This window comes from Rhineura floridana, chromosome 8 (genome assembly GCF_030035675.1).
Source record: "Rhineura floridana isolate rRhiFlo1 chromosome 8, rRhiFlo1.hap2, whole genome shotgun sequence".
Lineage (NCBI taxonomy): Eukaryota > Metazoa > Chordata > Lepidosauria > Squamata > Rhineuridae > Rhineura > Rhineura floridana.
Genome location: NC_084487.1, coordinates 112,299,236 through 112,320,306, shown reverse-complemented (window position 1 = coordinate 112,320,306; position 21,071 = coordinate 112,299,236). Strand labels below are relative to the sequence as shown.

The following is a 21,071-nucleotide window of genomic DNA, read 5'->3' as shown; positions in this document are numbered from 1 at the left end:
TTGTACCATCTGCACTCAACATCACTGGGTACTGAGGTGGGGTAATACACATGTGATGATGTCAGGGTGCAGGATGAGTATTTTATTACACAACAGGCAGGAGGAAAAATGCAACCTTGGGATGCAGTTTTCAACAGAAGTCTCCTGTTTTTCATATTGTCTAGCTCTGCCTAAAGATACTGTTTCTCAATCAACTTGAAGTTACACATGGCCACTTATCATGACAATTTCCTGGAGATATGAAGTATGTTATTACCTCCTCTATCTTTTTGTACAGCTCTGCTTGAGAGAGGTCCTTTCCTGGCAGTGCTCTTGTTCTGTTTTGTCCATTAGGGTCTGTAAACACTTTCTCCAGGCTTTTAATCTTGTCCTTGCATTGTGAGAACTATCCAAAAAAAGTGACAAATAGGTCATAAATATTTGGCTTGGTAACTTAATGAGCATTTCCCCCTCTATAATTGTAAGGGGTGGGGGAAAGGAATTCCAGGGAAATAATTCAGACTTCGGGAACAAACTCAGGGCTTGTTCACACAGCAACTTACTGTGAGATTGGTGCTACTTACATCCCCGTTTAATTCGCATGGTTCATGTGACATTGCAGGCAAGCCAAAGCTATGATGCAGTTTTCCCCTTTAAATCTGTATTAACCCAATCTGCTGATAATGCGAAAAGTGAAGGAAAAAACATCTCCACTTCGCTGCATTTCTCCATGTAGGTGCTTTGCTCCGATGTTTTTTGCTGCTCGGGTGAATTGTCACTTTCAGATACTCCCCTTTCTCCACCCACTAAATGCTCCATGAATTCTATTTTGTTTCCAGTGGCTTAACCAGCCACTTCTGACTTGCTCTGTCCTCTCCCATTTGCTATAGCCTTCCTTTGCCCCCTTCCCCCCATTAAGTTCCTTCCCTCGCTCCTTGAAATCAGTGATGTGCTCTGTTTCTACGTAATTTAACGATGCAGTCCGTTTCCACAGTATTTAGAATTCCTCTCAACATTCTTTCTGACATACCATTCTCTTTGCTGAGAGAACACTTCAGTCCCTCTCCGCACCTGTATCCCATTTTATCACACACACACACAGTCTACCACTCAGATATAAATATTGCATTTCATACTGTCTTTAAAAAAAAGGTTATACTATAAATAAGTCAGGAGGAAATGAAACTTACAGAAAAAAGGAGAGTTGAATGCCTACTTTGCCTTTCACTCACTTCATATATAGCTTCGTGTCAGTTGCACCCCCACACTCTCCTGGCTTCAGTATTCAATTTGCCAAGAAACAATGAAACTGATAAAAAAAACACTCCTCCCCTTCTCTATTAGCAATATCAATACTCTGGTGGGAGTAAACATGTAAAATTGGGGGTGGGGCCAAAAGGAAACAGCAATACTAAACCTTTCCAGAGGAATGCTGACTAGTGTGAATGGAAAACAGCGGATTGGAAGGTAGGAAGTGTGAACCTTGCAAATCTATCACGATGGCAAAGCTGCTTCTTTAATACAAAGTTTAGCTCCCATGTGAATGAGCCCTGAGTGCCTTTACACTTGCATTTCTGGGAATTACAATCAGCAAGTGATTCACTCTGGCGTTTTTTTCTTGGAAAGTTGAACCTTCCAGTCCTTCTTGTTCTCAGAAGTCAAATCACAGCAAAAAGGAAGTTAAAAAAAATCCACACCAAAAGTACTTTTGAAAGGGGAGATTTTGATGTAAGAAGAATATCATAAAACTGCTGCTCCTTCCAATTACACATTGGCTTAAAACTTGAGTTAAATTGTGAAGGTTCAGGAAATGGAGAAATTGCTTCTGATAACCCAGACTAGCACAACAGCACAGCATGTGTTCCGAAATGGAAAGATAATAAGCCACATACCTCACAAATAACAGGACGTGGGTACAGGTGCAGTGAACACTTGTAGGTAGTTCAGTCTCCTACAGAATATACCCTTTTGTGCAATCCCCCATTAGTCACTACAATGGAAGTGTCATTCAAATGAATGGAAAGACACATCAAGAAAGCACTCATAGATCTACTCACTCTTAAAAAAACAGAAGAAGAATGCTCCTCCCACTCCTATCCATCATCTGGTGTTTCCTTACCACTAACTAATTTACCACTGGTCTTGGCCTATGTGTGAACAAGCTATTGGGTTTTTATTTATGACATTACTCTGGGGATGCAGTGTGGAGCCCACAACATGCACACCCCAACACAGATGTCAAAGCCTGGGCTTGTGGGAGGCCTTTGGCAGAAAACTTATACAAGACAAGAATAAAAAGGGGGGGAACCCCAAGATGCTGGAAAATGTGTTTATTTTCAAAAAAAGCCCGAAGCATCTCGGCCACTGTCTGCAATATTCTTTTCTAGCAAGAGTGCTTGAAATGATAGACGACCACCATGCTAAAAAAGAATATGGCAGACCAGTCCATCCCCTGACGAAGGCCAAACAATATAGTTATTGAAATGCATTGGGCTTTTTTTGAAAATCTGCACTGGAGATTGGTACTATATACAAAATAGTAGGCTTTAGTATAAAGACACAAAAAGACTCCCTCCACCCCTTTGTGCTTAATGAAGAGTGAAACTCATCAGTTTCCCAACAAACCATATTGCACTCCAGGAAAACCACAATATATCATGCAATGACTTTATCAAAATGCCATCTAACCCTGAAGTTGTTTTTCACTATCAGTAACAACCATATTTTTGTACTGAGTTTGAAAATACATTTTGCATATTTTCAATGTGTTCAATGTGGCCTACTTTCTAGTAAGTGTATTTACTCTGTCATTATAAATATAGCTAGAAACTGCAGCCAAATACTCAGATTGAATCAACATGTGGAATCCAGCCATTCACCCTTCTCACCAACACCACACAACCTCTCCTAACCCTAGGCCATGTGAGAGATTTGTCCCCATCTGTCTTCTGCCTCTCTGCTAATATTTTTATTTACTTATTAAATTAATTTATTTAATTATTAAATATCCAGCCCTTCCTCCTAAAGCTCAGGATGTGAAACAATAAAAGAGAAAAACAAGACTAACGTGGCCCTTCAGCTACCTGCCTCCCAAAACACTATGTAGCTGACCCTGATCCTGCAAGTTCCACTGCCTTTACAGCAGCTCCCTCAATTCCATGACTAAGGCTACGTGGGCAAACTTGCATTTACAGTGGTTTCACTGCATCTTCACCTCTGTGTTGTGAATCTGGGGACACACTATGTCAGTCAAACTCCACCCATTTTTACTCAAAACCTGCCATTTTTGAGATTGGATGTGTTTTCCCTGTTTTGTTGATTAACTCATTGCAACTTGGAGGTGTGTCCAATGGAAACACTTTGCTGTGGGCAGTCCTAAAAGGTCTGACATCAGCAGTGGGGCTGGGTGTATTCCAATCAAACAATAAAGAAGTGTACAGCTTGGTGCAGATTTGTTTCAAACCACAAGCAGACAAAATGGTCTCGCTGCTTTTTAAGGAACTGGCACACGCAGACAGACCTTCCCCAGTAAAGCAAATGTTCTGTCAGTTACCCTACCTAGCTTGTATGTATATGTACATCTAGTTATCCAAATTGGAGAATAAAATTCTTTCCTCTCCCACTGGCCTTCCCATTTAGTAACATGCTACAGAACCCACATTTAAAATATTTTTTTTTTGGTTCAGATTTCTGGCAATCCATATTGTTTACACATTCCTCAGGGGATCTGGAGAAACTCTGGTTCATACATAATTTCTCAAAATGTGTAGAGGTATAACCCAGAGCTCCAACTCAGCAATCCAGGGTTACTGTATTATGGAAATAACAGGAGTCCTGATATGTCAAAAGTCAGAATTTATATACAGGAATGAACAGAAACTGTCAAGAGAAAAAATGTGTTTTGATGATAACATCAAAAGCAAATAAACCTTTTCAAAAAGGAAAGGAAAGCATTTCCTGAACAGTATTAAACTCCATCATTTTTCCTGTCTAGAGATGTGAAGGCCTGGGAGGAAAAAAATGGAAACATTCGGGGGAGGGGGTGTTCCACATTTTTCCAGGGTTTTTTTCCTGAGCCTTCATATCTTTATTCCTGTCACTTTGTGAGAAGAACTGTACATCTCCCATTTGTTAGCTCAGGCTTATAATCACATGTGAGTGTCTTTGGGCAGGAGTGATGGGTAAGCAGCATGTATAAATGTGCTCATGGCATACCCAGGCAGAGGCTTCCCTGTTCGTTTCAATATACTCACATGCTACTATTTCCAACACTGAACTTAATAAACTAGCAAGCCTCTGACTGTGCATACTGAGGCCCCAGAGAAATGTTAATTCAGAAACCTATTTTTAAGTGAGATTAAACAGTCTAAAACGTAACAGTGCCAATAATGCAAAAGAGTTTTGCAACTCTCTCCTTTGTATGTGTGTGTGTGTGTGTTTCAAATAACTATAGTGAGCTATAACAGAGCTAAGGGAGGACGAGAGCCAACCTTGCCTGTGAAGGCTTTAGCGATGCCAAAAGAGGGAGCACGCCCTTCCCTCGCTCTCTCGGGTGCTCTTTGGCTTGTCCTCCTTCATCTCCAGGTGGCAGGAAAGCAGGTGGGGAAGTTGGGAGGGTTGCTGAGCAAACAAAAGCGAGCCTGACATCAAGAGACACATTGTGATGCACAAAACAAGAAAGGGTGACATGTCTTCCAGCAGTGAGTTAATTTTTCTTGCCTAGGCACTTTGCCTGGTTGCTTGCTTCCCGTGCTGGAGAGGAGACTGGATGGTTCAAAGAGCTCCTGATTGAGTATAAGTTAACTGAAGGGGAAACAATTTGAGGTGATCTGTGGGTGGGTTTCAAACTAATTGAAGAAGTTTTGGGAGGTGATTATTTGGATGGGTAATTAATTGTGACATTTAAATTCTAGTAATTAAATTTGCACCTATACTAGCATGTACACATTTTATGCAATTTTGTGTCCTCTTATGTTATCTTTTTTAGTTATGCATGTCCTCTCTTTTGGCAATGCTTAAGTGGCCACCATATTTACTAGTAGAAATGTTGAATTTTCAACTGATAATAACTTATCCATGCCTGTGGTATAGCACTAAATAATCCAATTCTGCACATTGGCCTGGGCATAGCTGTCATCATACACCATCCTTCCAGGTGTGTCAAATCTTATCGCCAACTGCCTGATTCTGCCTCTCAGCATACTACTATCGTATCCTAAGACATTCTTTAGTAGGCCCAGGAGCCACAGCAGCTGGTACAGCCCTGCATGGGATTTAATAGTAACAAGGAGTATTGCACAATGGATAGCTTTCCATTATTTGTCAACTAGAATGCCTGCAGCAACCTCACACTTCCATAGTCCTGGTTTTCTTTTGTTTGTCTCCTTAAAATAAAAATCCAATTAGAGAAAGATAATGTTTTAATTGCACCTACCTGAATTTGAAGGACTACCAAATCAGCATCTAGACCTCTTTTCAAGGGCAACGTTCTCAGTGATAACTCAATCTGCCTTTTTTTCTCAGTCAGCTTCAGTTGCAGAAAGCGGATCTTTTCATCCATCACGTTAATCTCAGTATCACCGTTTCGACTCATCATCTCCTGAATATTTATTTTTTCATAAAAAATGCATACTTCTTCTTCACGCTCTATGAGTTGAACTCCGCTACAATGAACCCATGAAGACTTAATAGGCAGGTTGTAAAATATATAAATTATTCACCTATTCCATGCAGGCAGTGTATTTTTCCTGCTACCATTCGAGAAAGACACATTTCATGGATTTGTTGGGCCTTCCTTGTTAGCATTCCTTTGACGAGGAAACAAACTCTAGGCAGGGCTGGCCTTGCCATTAGGGAGAGTGAGGCAGTTGCTTCAGGTGGCAGTCCCCTCACCATCTTCCTGCTCTGCACCTCCTAAGTAAAGTTAGCCTGCTGCCCTTAGATATGGTGGACAATATTACACCCTTGCCAGTGTTGAAATAAGAATCAAGTGCTAGGCAAGTTGGATTCGGCATGTTGAATGGGGTAGTGGTGCCTGCCCCTAGATCCACTAGGATTTCAAATCACACTTAAGCGTTTCTGTTGATCATTTTACTTGAGGGCTCTAATTTTTTAATGACTAAGCAAGTTGCAAAATTTTGAAACAATGAGCTGATTTGCATGTAACAATGAGACAAACCATGGCTTAGTGTGAATGCGTGGGCTCCCAGAGAGATCATGGCTGCTTTGTTCCTTCTTTGGTCCTGCTGCTGCTGTTCTGCTGTGAGCTAAGCCATGATTTGGCTTTACATGTCCTCTGAATCCAGGCTTGTGGTTGGTCTCACTTCAGACAGACCATGAATAGTTAACCAAAGAATAATCTTGGTTACAGCTGGTGGTCTGTTTGGAGAAAGACAAACCATGAGCCTTTGGATGACATGCTAAGCCAAGCCCAATGAAGCATAGCAGCAGGAGGACCAGGGGAAGAGTGCAGTGGCTACAATCTCCTCTTTGGGAACTCTCACATTTGGTTTAACCATCGTTTATCTTAGCATTATGTGCAAATCAGTTCTATCTGGTATTGCTTTTTAATTTATTTCTTTTTTAAAGATATTTTTTTCACCTAAGGCTAACTCTCTGGAGGCCACATGCCAGTGGTGGGTGTGGCCACCCTACACACTTACTTGTATGTGCGCACGCGCGCACGCGCGCACACACACGCACACACACACACACACACAGCACTTCCTCAACTGATCTACGCAGATTAGAAGGGTTTGCAATTTGCATTCCCTTCAGGATGCTAGGCTGGGCAGAGAAGTTTAAATTCTCTGCCCGCCCAAGTGCTATGTCTACTTAATTTATATTTGCCTCTGCTGACAAAATTGGTGAGTTTCTGGAGGCCAGATTAGGCCCCAGACTGGAGGTTAGCCACCCTTTAAGGTACCTCAAGAACTATTACAATAAATTAACCTTAATTACATCATACTGAGGACAAACTATCCATATGAAGTAGTGACTCTAACAGCGCAATTCTATGTGTGTTTACTTGGAAGTAATTCCTGTTGTGTTCAGTGGAGCTTAAGTTCAGGACTGCAGTCTAAACATGATAGTAGGACGTGTAAGGAGGAAACTCATTTCAGATTATTTTTTCCTGAGTATCGCTTGTGGCTTATGAACTCCATAATGCCTATCTAAGTAGTTTTAGCAATATGCTTATAGGACACTATAGCATTTTATCCCTACCAGCAAAATATATCAACAGTATAAGAAGGTAACCTACATGAAGATAGAAGATTAAGATATGAAAAAATTACTTGCACCAACATGGAGGTTACCATTCAAATGAAATACTAAAGAACAAAGAAAGTGCTTTGTAGATCACCCTTCTTCCTACCTCTCATTTCGGAGCTGAACAGCCCTTTCATATTTTTTACGCAACTGAACCATTTCGTCCTCAATACGTGTAAGCAAGTTGGTGAGTCTTTCAACATCCATCAGCTGCTGCTCTCGCTTTTCTTTCATTTCCTGGAGCATTTGATGAACCTTGCAGACATCACACTGGATGCTGTCTTTGATTGCAATGTTATTCGCATGCTTCAGCTGGTATTTTTGCAATTTTCTAAATAAAATGAAAATAAATGAAGATAAAACAAAGAATAAAACAAAGTTACTTTTTTTCGATGGCTTTAGACAAGGCACTGTCACTGCAGATGGACTGCATCCTTACACAAATGCACATTAGGATGTCCATTCAAATGTGTGTTGGTTCATGCCAGCAGCTTTTAATCTAGCAAGTGACACATGTACATGAAAATGGAAATGGACTGCCTTCAAGTCGATCCCGACTTATGGCGACCCTATGAATAGGGTTGTCATGGTAAGTGGTATTCAGAGGGGGTTTACCATTGCCTTCCTCTGAGGCTGAGAGGGAGTGACTGGCCCAAGGTCACCCAGTGAGCTTCATGGCTGTGTGGGGATTCGAACCCTAGTCTCCCAGGTCGTAGTCCAGCACCTTAACCACACTGGCTCTCATTTGCTACCTTATTTCATTTTTATACACATTTAAAAGAATCTGCTTATATAAACACATGCACACAAGCCTCTTTATATAAGCAGATTCTTTTAATTGCATTAAGGTGAATGTGCATAAAAATGAAATAAGGTAGCAAATGTAAAAAGAGAAGGGATAAGATTTGCTACACAATGAGAAAATAAAACCTAGTTTAAGAATACAACAAGGAAGATTGTTGTTCAGAGGAATTATTTATTTGGATGCTCACCTCTCTTTAATCACAGCATTGGTCCTTAAGATTTCCTTTTCATTATCTAGCATTTTGACCCTCTCTTTAATTTCATTTGTTTTTTGGCGAGCACAATGCACAAGGTTTACAAGTTTGTTTCTTTCATGTCTCACAATGTCATACATTTTAGCATATTCATTCATTCTGCAAACCAAAAATATTAAAGGGAAAGAAGTTAATCATTTTATTGCATCAACATTCTCCTGCTATTGAAGGTAATTTATCAAAGCCATTGTCAAAGTTTCCTTACTGTCTCTGAATTTCTCTTTGCTTCTTCTTATGTTCTCTTATTTCGAAGTCTTTTGTTTTTATTTCTGCAATAATATTATTCAGCCGTACCTGCAATAGAAATAGGAATGAACATATTAGTAATTGGAAGAGCTGCAAAGAGATTTCTAAAAAACAGGTCGACAAAGTCTACTTGTAAACAAGTCATTTTTTTCAAAATGGAGACACAATGGTGTAGATAAAGGAATGTTGTGCTAATTGTCCTAGGAACAAAAGTGGAACAGTTTGCTTGTCTTTATCTGTAGGACTATCCATCTGCTGAAACATCTGCTGCTTCTGCTTTTTGTACCACTAGCACAGGAAAGTGATTAAGAGCAACAGAAGAGGCAAAAATATTGTTTTGAAATGATGGATACAAGGATAAAGCAGTGAGCTGTCTGTGCCTATCTGTGTATACCCAGCCTCTTCTGTCAGATAAGCTAATTGTGTCAGATTGATCAGAAACCAATCCCTTGTTCAAAGAACAGGGCTTTGAATTCAGCCTCTCTACTGCCAGCTCAAAACAGGTGATAAGCCAACAGTGCTGACCATCTGTTTGACAATGCCTATACAGCCCCATGCAGCTGTAGGGCCAAAAAAGTAGCCCCAATAATGAGATGTGGAGAATCAGCTGCAAACACTGAACAATGTGTAGCATGAGTTTGTGGTCACAGTTCTAAATCTACTCTCACAAAAGGATTTGCTTTGTTTATCAATATCGGATGAAGAACAGTTGAAAAAAGAGAAACAATGGAAAATGTTCATTGCAAGATAATAATAATAATAATAATAATAATTTATTTGTATGCCACCTTTCCACAGCTGAGCCGTGCTCAAGGCGGCTTACAACGTCAAAAAATTACATGATTCATTCTAACAGTTACAAAAATAAAACAAAATATAGTCAAACCACAGTCATAAGCAATAAACTAATGAAAACATCTCTATAAATATACAATAAAATTAAGCAATATCCACATACTTCATAATAATGTCTAACAATAAAAATACAAAGCTATACTCCCTAAAACATTCATCTCATTCATACAGTATATTTGGCCCAATGCTTGTCTAGAAGACAAGATGAGAGAGAACTTAAGAAATAATAATGTTAAAGAAGTGGAGAAAGTCACATTTCCCATAGAAATTATTATTATTTATTAATTTAAATATCACTTATATACTGTATCAAAATGGCTTCTAAGCAGTTTATGATTATAAAAGCAATTATAAAATCCATACATAATGGAATCACACTGTAACAGTTCCATCACAGCATCAAACATCCTTAACTAAAATATACAATAAAAGCCAGTTAAAAAGCATGACAAATAATCCAGTTTTTATTTTAAAAAAACAGTTAAAATGATCAGAAGTACAGGGAAATACTTTCTTCAACAAGTGTGTCTTCAGGAGCCATCTGAATCCCAATTCTGATGGGACCTCTCATATTTCAGCAGAGAGGGCAGTCCACAGCACTAGTGCCACCATTGAAAAAACCACAAGCTGATAATCGTCAAGCTGAGGCAAAACTAACCAGGTTTCATTTGCTAATTGTACTGCTCTTACTGGGCAATGAGTGGAAGATGGTCTGTCATGTAACCTTGTCCAGAGTTATGTAAGGCTTTGTATATAAGTAGCAGGGCCTTAAAACTGGCTTGGTGGCTAATAGGCAGCCAATGCCTGCCCCTCAACATTGGCATGATATGTGCCTAATAAGGAGCACTAGCCACCACCCATGCTGCGACATCCTGCACCAGATGCAAGGGAAACCCTACATACAGCACATTACAATACTCTAGACATGAGGTTAGCAATGGATGTGTCACAATGGCCAAATTATCCCTGTCCAAGAAAGGGTATAGTTGACGCATCTGCTGAAGTTGGTGATAGGTGCTCTTTGCCACAAAAGCCACCTCAGCCTCCATGGACAAAAGCATTTCCAAGAGCACTCCTACACTGTGCACCTCTTCCTTCAGAGGAAGTGCAACCCCATCTAGAATAGGCAGACTCTGCAATTCTTGGGCCTGGGAACCACTTATCCACAGTGTCTCTGTTTTAGCGGGATTCAGCTTTGGTTTATTGACCCTCATCCGCTGCATCCAGGCACTGGTTCAGTTTATGCATGACCTCTCTGGACTCACATGTAATAGAAAAGAGAGAGAGCAAGAGACAGCCCTTGGTTAGCTCAGGACAGCAGCAACGAAAGAGGGGTGGGGCAAGGCGGGTAGCGTGGGTCAGTCTCATCATCATAATGTTTTCCGCACAAGAGATTCAGAATGCTCTGAGGTATCTTGTTTGAAAAACATGACATTGCAGGATGATTTGACAATTAACACTGAAGACATATATAGCCATTTTTTGCATTATATTGCGATAATAATGACTTTTTTTGTAATATACAATGGACAAATGGAAATCTTGTGGTTGGCACAACTTTTTAATCATGAAAAAATTACATAGAGTAGGGGGAGGATTTCAGGGGAAAAAATCTTGCTGATTGTAGTCACAGCCGCAAAATCCGTGCCGGTTACAGCTGCAGCCTGCCGCAAAAGATCAGTGCTGCTCCAAAGGGATAGCAAACTAGCGAATTCAGTCCAGATCTGGTACCAGGTTTTATTTTGTCGTATATTCTCCCCCATCCCTACTTGCGGCACACTGCAACTAAGCTGCCAAGATGCAGACATGTAGTCCCCCATTACTATCTTCTGATATCGGTCATGCAGGTAGGAGGGGAACGATCGTAAAACAATGCCTTCAACTCCCAACCCATAGAGACAATCCAGGAGGATACATGGTCAGTGGTATAAAAAGTCACTGAGAGATCCAAGAGCAACTGTAGGTTTGCACTCCCCCTATCTCTCCCTCCAAGGAGATAATCTGTCAGGGTGACCAGGGTGTACAGAGAATCACAGTTGCAGATCATTTGCTCCAGTGTCAGTTCTTACATTTGGTTTTTCACATCATAACATAAAATATCATGCTTAGGCCCTCCATTATACTGTTTGGTCTTTGTATCATTATGGTTAAAGCAACAAATATATATCTATATGTTATTTGCACTTAATATTTAATGCAATAGTATTTTCTGCTCTTTTCATTCTAATATTTACAGCTGTTTAGATCAACACAAAATTGAGAACACTGTAAACTTCAAGAGGTCTTGCAATGCACAAAGTGTAAAGTTTTTCCTCTGGTCTTGTTGCATTGTTTTTGTTGCATTGTATTTTTACTGTATATTTTTTACTGGTTATTTCTTATGTAATTTTTTTGGTAATATGTTTTATGTTTTGTTCACCACTTTAGGGGCCTTTTGGGCAAAAAGTGGAATATAAATAAACTATAATAATAATAAAAATAATAATTAATAAGCAACACCCATTAAACTAACATCTTGGTTGTAACAGGCACCGAAAGAAAAATAAACTTACCCAGCTTCACAAAATGGAAATGAACTGCCTTCAAGTCAATCCCGACTTATGGCTACCCTACGAATAGGGTTTTCATGGTAAGTGGTATTCAGAGGGGGTTTACCATTGCCTCCCTCTGAGGCTAGTCTTCCCCAACTGGCTAGGGCCTGCTCAGCTTGCCACAGCTGCACAAGCCAGCCCCTTCCTTGTCCACAACTGCCAGCTGGGGGGCAACTGGCTCCTTGGGACTATGCAGCTTGCCCATGGCTGCACAGGTGGCAGGGCACGTAACCCCTGAGCCACTCACTGTGGGGGTGATCTTTAGCTGGCCCTTGATACCTAGGAGACATGAGCGGTGATTTAAACTCCCAGACTCTGGACTCCTAGCCAGGCTCTCCTCCACACTGTGCTGCAGTCCTAATTCTTGCGACTTCCCATGGGATGTGGGTGCAGGACGGGAAGAAGAACAATTGTATCACAGGTAAATAAAGACTTGCCTGTGGTTTGAAACTAGATTCTGTGCCATTTTCCAAATATCAAAGTATTAAGGACAGAAGCTACAGATAAGGTTGACATTTACAAGCACCTCGCAAGTCCAGGTAAGTAATAATATCTAATGTATCAAACTAGTCATCTGATGGATTCTTCTTACCTGGGCTTTTAAAAAATCCTTTGATTTTTGTTCCCTCTCATCAGCCTTGACCTGAATCATATGTATCAAGTTAGCTACTTCATCTCTGTAATGTTCGTGAGCCTTAAAAAGTTGGTCTTCTTCAGCAATACATTGTTCAAGCATTCGTGCTTCAACATCTGTTGATGTTTTCTAGATCAAAAACATCAGAGGCCACTTTAATATTTTGGGGTGGGGGGTGGGACACCACAGAATGCAGTCCTACTTTAGACATCTCTTTTTCTTAAACCTCCATACCTAATGAGGTTATTATTCTAAAATGGAATGTTCCTCTTCAGACCAATAAGATCATAATTCTAAAATAGAACGGTCCTAATTTTGCCACTATTTAACATCCAGTTGGTGTTCAAAGTGCTGTACAGAGCACAGATATGGCACTGTCCTTGCCCAGAAGACTTCCAGTCCATAGGAGGCAGGGGAGGAGAGAGAGGTCAGAGACTGACAAATTATAGGAATAAACTCAAGAAGAATCAGATGCAAACCAAAAATTTGAACAGCACATTATCGGCCTATAATAAATAAAATTAATAGTGGGTTAAAGTGGTGATTAAAATTAAATATATTATTCATTATAGGCCAAACAGCTGTGATTAAAATGACCATGTTGCCGAAGTTGACCTTTATATCTCAGTTCTACCAATCAGGATTTCTTATGAGCAATTGAACCACTGGCAGAAAAAATCACAATCCCCTTTTTATTTGATGCCGAGCCATTAATTGCATCATTAATACATCATACATCATCGCATTGAGAGCACTGTAGGTTTGAAGATAAAATGAGCTGGAAAAATAAGTGGATTCTGCTCTCATCCAAACTCGATAGTGCACAGATTTTATGTTCCAGTTCAACCCACAACAGCCCACAGGTTGGAAGCAGAGCGGATGTGGGGCAAACACAGTAGAATTAGTAAAGGTTGCTTGACAAGATTCCCAATGCCTGCAAGGAGATTTAACGAAATAAAAAGTATTTGTTCATTTCAACAGGCTCTTCCTCTATATCTAGTTCACTCAAGAGATGCCAAAAAGAGATTGTTGGATGCTTTCATGTAGCTGAAAGAAGAAAAAGTCTGATATGCTGCCAGATCTACAACTATGTGTAATGGTATGGCACACACAAAGACTGCCCACACAACATTTCCTTGATGATCACACATTGGGTGTAATATGACCTCAGCAAACTCTGCGCTAAAACTCTCCTATCTGTTTCAAGGATGAACTACTAACAGTATTTTAAGAGGGGGGATTTTAAAAAAAGTTATGCCAACTTTCCAAGGATTATTTAAAAAAAAAATCTGCTCTGTGCTTCAGTATCTTGAATCTTCTAGACTGAGAATTAACTAGAAAAACATCAAATATAAAAAATGTTAATTACTTACCTCCTGGTTCAGATTCCTCTTAATCATTTCAACTTCCCTCTGGAGCTCCCTTCGCCTTTCTAACAGTGTCCCATCATCTTTAGGAACAGCATCTATCTAGAAAAGGGAAACCCGGCACAGGTGACATATGCAAAATAAGGAAATTATCGTATTTTAATATAGGCAGTACTTAGTGTCTTCCTTAAATGTTTAGTGAATTAAATACTAAGATTTAGGAATTTAGATACACATTCTAACTGCAGAAAAGTTTTCTAAGTTTGTTCAATGGCTTGTTAAATAATCATACTAGAAAAACAACTGTTGCAGTAGTGGATTTAGGTATTACAGCTGCAACCTGAAACCATGTAGTTCTGTTAAGCTCAATGGGATTCTATGGGCCATTAATATCGATACACACACAAACCAAGAACAACCTGATCCATAATAGCCAGAGCTCACATATGATCTATAATGATGTTTGGCTGCAATTGCCAGCAAGTCTAGTTATGCAGATGTGTGTTCTCACAGGTGGTACTCTGGTGGCTGAAATGCCTTTTGATATGGGTTGCATATCCACCAATCTCTGTATTGTACATCAGTTTTGTGTGCTGCTGCCAGACTAGCATTTGCTGAGGGCAACTATCCCATAATTAAGCCAACTTGTCCACTTCCATCAGAATGGCTTCCTGGATGTGCCTTGAATACCACAGAGAGTGATGCTATGCCACCAGGGTGGTCATTGCATTCCATCACTTAAGATACATTTTTTTTATTGTAAGGCACTACCCTAATATGGATTTTGGAACTTTTTAACCTGTGAATGCCCATCAGTTTGCATACCATAGAAAACTTTTGGATGGCTTTAAAAGAGGATTAGACAAATTCATGGAAGATACTAGCCATGATTGGCTATGCTCTGCCTGCATAGTCTGAGGCAGTATGCTTCCAAATACCAGTTGCTGCAAACCGCAGAAGAGGAGAGTGCTCTTTGCACTCTGGTCATCCTTGCGGGCTTCCCATGGGCAACCGGTTGGCCACTGTGAGAACAGGATGCTGGACTGGATGGGCCACTGGCCTGATACAGCAGGGTCTTCTTATGTTATTTTCAAATGGACAATTTTCTTAATAAATTATTTCAGAGACACTTAAGCAAAGATTTTAGGACATAATTTTAAAATGTGTGGCAGCTCCTGAGCTACTTTACACAGCTGAGGAGAAGGCAAGGGAAGAGAAAATATGGAGGTCTTTGAAAGAGCTACTTTCAAAGCTACTATATCAACAGGTAGGAAAGCACCAGTCTTTCCGCACTCCTCCATTCTTACACATTTACTGATAATGCTGCAGTTGGTTCTTTTGGCTTAATTGCAGGAAGATCAAATAGTCTAAATGGAATTGACCCCCAGAATAGACTTTAGCACGGTTGCCCTATCTGTGTTGCACTGACAATTAGCTGGAAAAAGGCACAACTGCACTGTAAGCAGTTTCATAAGAGAATTTGGCATCCGGAGGAAATGCATCGGCCATGAGCTGTTTCCTGATTCTGTGAATGCTTATTTGTAGAGTATTTCCTACGTAATTTCATGTAATTTTGCTGCAGGGTGAGAGTGTGCTGGGACCATTAAGGGGCAAGCTTGTCCATGACACTGCTTTGCCCCCTCACTCCTGCTCTTAGTAACATTTTTCTGGGGACTGTCCTTTATCAGGAAGATGAGTGCTTTTGGTTTTCAGCTGTTGTTGCTTTTTAGAAAGGCTAGGATTTTGTTGGCTTGATTTTTTGTAGGCTTGATTTTTTGTAAATTGTATTGTTTGTATTTGTGTTTTTCTATTTGTGTGTAAGCTGCCTTGGGCGCCTTTTTGCCCAAAAGGCAGCCTAGAAATAACACAACATAACATAACATAATTCAGTAGAACTGTGAAATGACATTACCACAACATCATTTCCAGAATAAGCATTTTTGTATGCTTGGTTAGAATATTACATTAAACAAACATAATGACATTATTGTGACATTATTGGTTTCTGTGTTAAAATTACATTTTGGGAAGTAGCCAGTAAAGCTGTTAGCCCTGTACATATTTTCCTGTTGGTTACTCACGCAATAAGGCCTGGCTCTTCCCCATCTGCATCCTGCCCAGTTAATGGCTACTCAGTCCTTCCAGGCCTAACAAGTGCAGCCTAAAATAGCATTTGCCTTTTTTGCAGCCACATTGCATTGTTGGCTCATATTCAGCTTGTGATCCACAACAACCCCAAGATCATTCTCACATGTAGTATTGCTGAGCCAAGTATCCCCCATCTTATAACTGTGAATTTGGTTTCTTTTTCCTAGGTGTAGTTGCACTTATCCCTGTTAAATCTCATTTTCTTGTTTTCAGCCCAATGCTCCAGCCATTCATGATCCCTTTGAATTTTGTTTCTGTCTTCCAGAGTATTAGCTATCCTTTCCAATTTTGTATCATCTGCAGATTTGATAAGCATTCCGTGTACCTCCTCATCCAAGTCATTAATAAAAATGTTGAAGAGCACTGGGCCCAGGACTGAGCCCTATGATACCCCGCTCATTACCTCCCCACAGTTTGAGAAGGAACCACTGATAATCACTCTTTGAGTATGATTCTGGAGCCAATTGTGGATCCACCTGATAGTTGTTCAATCCAGCCCACATTTAGCTAGCTTGTTAATCAAAATATCATGGGGCACTTTGACAAAAGCTTTGCAGAAGTCAAGATATATTATGTCCACAGCATTCCCACAGTCTACTAGGAAGGTTACCCAATCAAAAAGTGAGATTAGTCGAAGGATTTATTCTTGATAAATCCATGTTGGCTTTTAGTAATCATTGCATGCTTATGCAAGGTGCTTATAGACTGACAGCTTTATAATCTGCTCCAGAATTTTCCCAGGGATTGATGTCAGGCTGACTGATCTGTAGTTCCCAGGTTCCTGCCTTTTGCCCTTTTTGAAGATAGGAACAAGATTAGCCCTCCTCCAGTCGTCCGGCACTTCACTCATCCTCCATGATTTTGCAAAGATAATAGACAGTGGTTCAGAGAGTTCTTCAGCCAGTTCCTTCTACGATGATACCTCTAGGATCCCTCTAGTATGCAGTTCATCAGGCCCTGGAGATTTGAACTTGTTCAAAGTGATTAGGTATTCCTTGACCATTTGTCTATCAATTTCAAGCTGCAATCCTCCCCTTCAACTTCATGTTTCTTAGGAGGGTCATAGACTCTCTTTTGGAAGAAGACTGAGCCAAAGTAGGAATTGAGCATTTCTGCCTTTTCTTTGTCATCTGTTATCATTTTGCCATCCTCATTGAATAACTGTGCCACCATTTGTTTTCTCTTTTACTATGGCTGTACCTGAAGAAAGCTTTTTTGTTGCTTTTGGCATCTCTCACTAACAGCTCATTCTCAGCTTTAGCCTTCCTGATGCCATCCCTGCAATTCCATGCTATCTGTTTGTACTCTTCCTTTTGTGGCCTGGCCTTCCTTCCACTTCCTGTATGTGTCCTTTTTTGTTTTCAGGTCATCTCTAAGCTTTTTGTGAAGCCACATTGGCTTCTTCTGAAGTCTTCCCCTTTTTTTCTTAATGAAATTGTTTGCCATTGTGCCTTTAGAATTTCCTTTTTTATAAACTCCCACCCATCTTGGATTCCTTTTCTCATTAGGGTTGCTTGCCATGGAACCTTACTTACCATTGCTCTGAGTTTATTAAAATTGGCTTTCCTAAAGTCCAAAGTACATGTATGGCTATTCTCAACATTTGCTTCCTTTAAAATCAAGAACTCAAGTATAGCATGGTCACTTTGCCCCAGAGTTCCTGTAACTGCCACTTCATCCACCATGTCTTCTCTATCGGTTAGAATCAAGTGTAGGATAGCTGATCCTCTAGTTGTTTCCTCCATTTTCTATAGGTGAAAGTTATCTTCAACACAAATCAGGAATTTCTTGGAGGGGCTGTTTGACAGAATTTGTTTCCCTACAAATATTGGGGTAATTAAAGTCCCCCATTACTACTACATCATGCCTCCTCAAAACATTGGCAATTTGCTTTTTAAAAGTTTCATCCCCATCTTCTTCTTGATTGGGTGGTCGGTAGTAGATTCCAACCACCATGTTCCTTTTATTCCTTGCCCCATTTATTTTAATCCAGATACTCTCAGTGGAGCTACCAAGGTTGTCCTCCTGTATTTCTGTGCAGGGATATATATTTTTAACATATAGCATGAATCTGCCTCCCTTTATATTCCTTCTATTCTTTTTGAACAAGTTATATTCTTCAGTTACTGTATTCCTGTCATGGGAAGCAACCCACCAAGTTTCAGTTATACCTATCAAGTCATATTTATTCTCCTGCATTAAGAGTTCAAGTTAGTCCTGTTTGTTTCCCATACTCTGGACATTGGTATACAGACATCGAAGACCATGTGATTTATGGCCTCGCTTCCTTCCTACATTTTTATGAAGACTATTACTGAGCCCCATTAGAGCCATTCTCTCAGTTCCTCTTACTGTGCACAAGCCTTTGTTAGTCGTTACCATGAAGTTTACATCTCCCTCCCCCTTAGGATTCAGTTTAAAGCTCTCCTGATTAATTTCGCCATGCTGTGGCCAAGCACATTCTTCCCAGTCCCCGTGAGGTGCAATCCATTACTTGTCAGCAGTCTATCTTCCAGGAAGCCATGGTCCCAGAATTCAAATTTTTCATGTCGGCACCACGTTCATAGCCAGTTATTCACCCAAAGTATTTTTCTTTTCCTTTCTACTCCTTCTCTAAATACCAGAAAGATGGATGAGAAAACTATCTGGGTCCAAAGTCCTTGAGTTTCCTTCCCAGAGCATCAAAGTCTGATGTATTTCTTTATAGTTCCAATTGGCAGTATCATTCGTTCCCAAATGAATGAGAAGGGATATCTATCAGTAGGATTTATGAGTGATGGCAACCCTTTTGTCACATCTCTAATCCATCCTACAAGGAGACATCATACCTCACGAGTCTATGGATCTTGTCGGCATACTTGGTTTTCAATCCCATGCAGTAGGAAGTCTCCCACTACTATTACTCTTCTCTTCTTCTTGTCATGGGGCATGATTTCATTGCCTCTGCTTGACTGAGCTTCAGCTTCTCACTTGCTGTAGCATGGGGTCTCCTGTAATTCTTCCCCTGCAGGCTATCCTCCAATCTCATCCTCAAGTACCTGAAAGCGGTTCCATAGTTCTACCGGTGAAGTCTGTCTTCTAGCTTTTCTGCTCCTGGCACCCTTTTCCATGGAGTTTCTTCCACTTCATTGTTGCTCTCCACAACAATCTCCTCTTTTGATTCAAAAGCTGTTGTTCTTCCACCTCCTATGTTTCTCTTTGCTGTTGCTGTTCCAACATTCTATCTAAGAGCTCTTTATCTTCTCTTATACTCTTCTATGTGGCCACTGAAGCAACCAGCTTGCACTTGTTGCACGTGTACGCCATGTTGTTCTCAGGGAACATTGCACACACCTTGCAGATCACAACCACTGGAGTGTCCTTCCTGTTCATAGTCTCTACTGCCTTTTGCTTCTTTCTTTCTACTTGTATTGGAATGACCTGTGCTTTGTCTTGTCCTCCTTTAGGGTAAACAGGAGAGTCTCACTGGTATGTGGTGCGCTGTATAAGAAAAAAAAAATTAGGGACCTTCCCTTTGACCTCCCCCACCAAATTCCTCGGCCAAACTCCTGTTAGCTTTCCTTGTTCACTTGCTCTTTGAGAGTTAGCTTGTTGGTATATCCTCTGGACTAGCCAAAACAGCTCTGGTCAGTTAGGAGTCAGGAAACAGAATGAAACTCCCAGCACACATAGCTGCTCCTAGTTGCACTTAGCAGCTGTCAGGGCATGCCCCTTCCAATCAAGCTGCTATGGAGCCCTTCAGAGCACACAGTCAGAACACACGGCTTCAGATAATACACTGTGTGTGTGGACTTCCGGGAAGGGTGACTTCGCTTGTGCCTGCTTTTGGGACGGGCTCCCGCCTCAAAAGAAGCTTATTCAGATATAAATCAGTCAGAACGTTTTTTTTTTTGACTGATGAAATTTCTCCCGGGCAGGGAGAAACGTAGAGATCAACCTCAAAAGCCTGTTTTTGTTGGGAGGACTGGATTTCATTAATTTATGAGATAAGGTCCAGCCAACAATGCCGGACAGACTTTCGAACAAGCTCTATCTGCTTAAGCGATACGTTTATCTTTTCTTTAAAGAGAGAACGGACTAACAGGCAAGCACCCTTCTTTCTATTATTTTTTTTACTTGGTTTAAATTGTTGCAGCAAAAGGAGATTTGTCAGATTGATCGGCTTTGGACAGCTTCTGGGTGAGCTATAACTCTTCTCTGTTATCCACGAAATTAACAGCTTATCTCTGTTTCTGTCGCAAAAAGCTGTCCTGGAAGTGCATTCTAAAGATATACACAGAAGAGGGATTTCTATTCCTGATTTCTATTCCAAGGAATATTATATTGTCTGGGACTATTCTCTTTTTGGTCTATTTTATTTTGACGAATCTGCTTCTTCACGACGCCACTAACTGTTTTGATGCTGGGAACTAAATTTGTTTTGCATTCTTGAACATAGAGAGATAAGGCAGGTTGCTCTGTTTATACTGTGATGTCATCAAGCCTGGAATATTAACCCAATTGTTGCTGAAATAAGAAGTGGTTTTTCTTTATTTTTGTTTTGCTTTGTTTTCGTGGTTTTAAAAATGGCAATCAAGAAAGTGGCTGAGAATCTGGAAGTAACTATGTTTCAGAAAATAATGGATGAGATTGAGATAACGAAACAAACCCTGCGACAGGGTAGTAAGGAGCTGAAAATTGAACTGAGCAAAATGACGCAGGAGTTTAAAGAAATAGGGGATCCTGTGAGAGAGGAGAATGAGATCAGAGATGAGAAAAGAAAAAATAAAGGGAAGATACAAGCCCTGGAGATTGGAACAAATGTGGAATTGGAAAAAGATCTGGAGTTTATGGATTTTAGAAATAAAATCTACTGTTTGGAATTTAACGTTATCTCTGAAGAAATTAATGAAGATATTAGAGATAAAGTTATCAATGGCTTGGA

General features: G+C 40.3%; 1 protein-coding gene across 1 annotated transcript in view; it reads right to left on the bottom strand.

Annotated features, from left to right (window-relative positions):
* Nucleotides 1-21,071, bottom strand: part of CCDC146 (coiled-coil domain containing 146) — a 112,260-nt gene that overhangs the window by 13,343 nt on the left and 77,846 nt on the right. The window contains exons 10-16 of the mRNA XM_061582099.1: nt 14,006-14,101; nt 12,591-12,761; nt 8,512-8,600; nt 8,241-8,405; nt 7,355-7,579; nt 5,414-5,642; nt 257-385 (exon numbers count right to left, since the gene is read on the bottom strand). Of these exons, the coding sequence (XP_061438083.1) occupies nt 257-385; nt 5,414-5,642; nt 7,355-7,579; nt 8,241-8,405; nt 8,512-8,600; nt 12,591-12,761; nt 14,006-14,101 (1,104 nt within the window). The remainder of the gene's footprint in view (nt 1-256; nt 386-5,413; nt 5,643-7,354; nt 7,580-8,240; nt 8,406-8,511; nt 8,601-12,590; nt 12,762-14,005; nt 14,102-21,071) is intronic.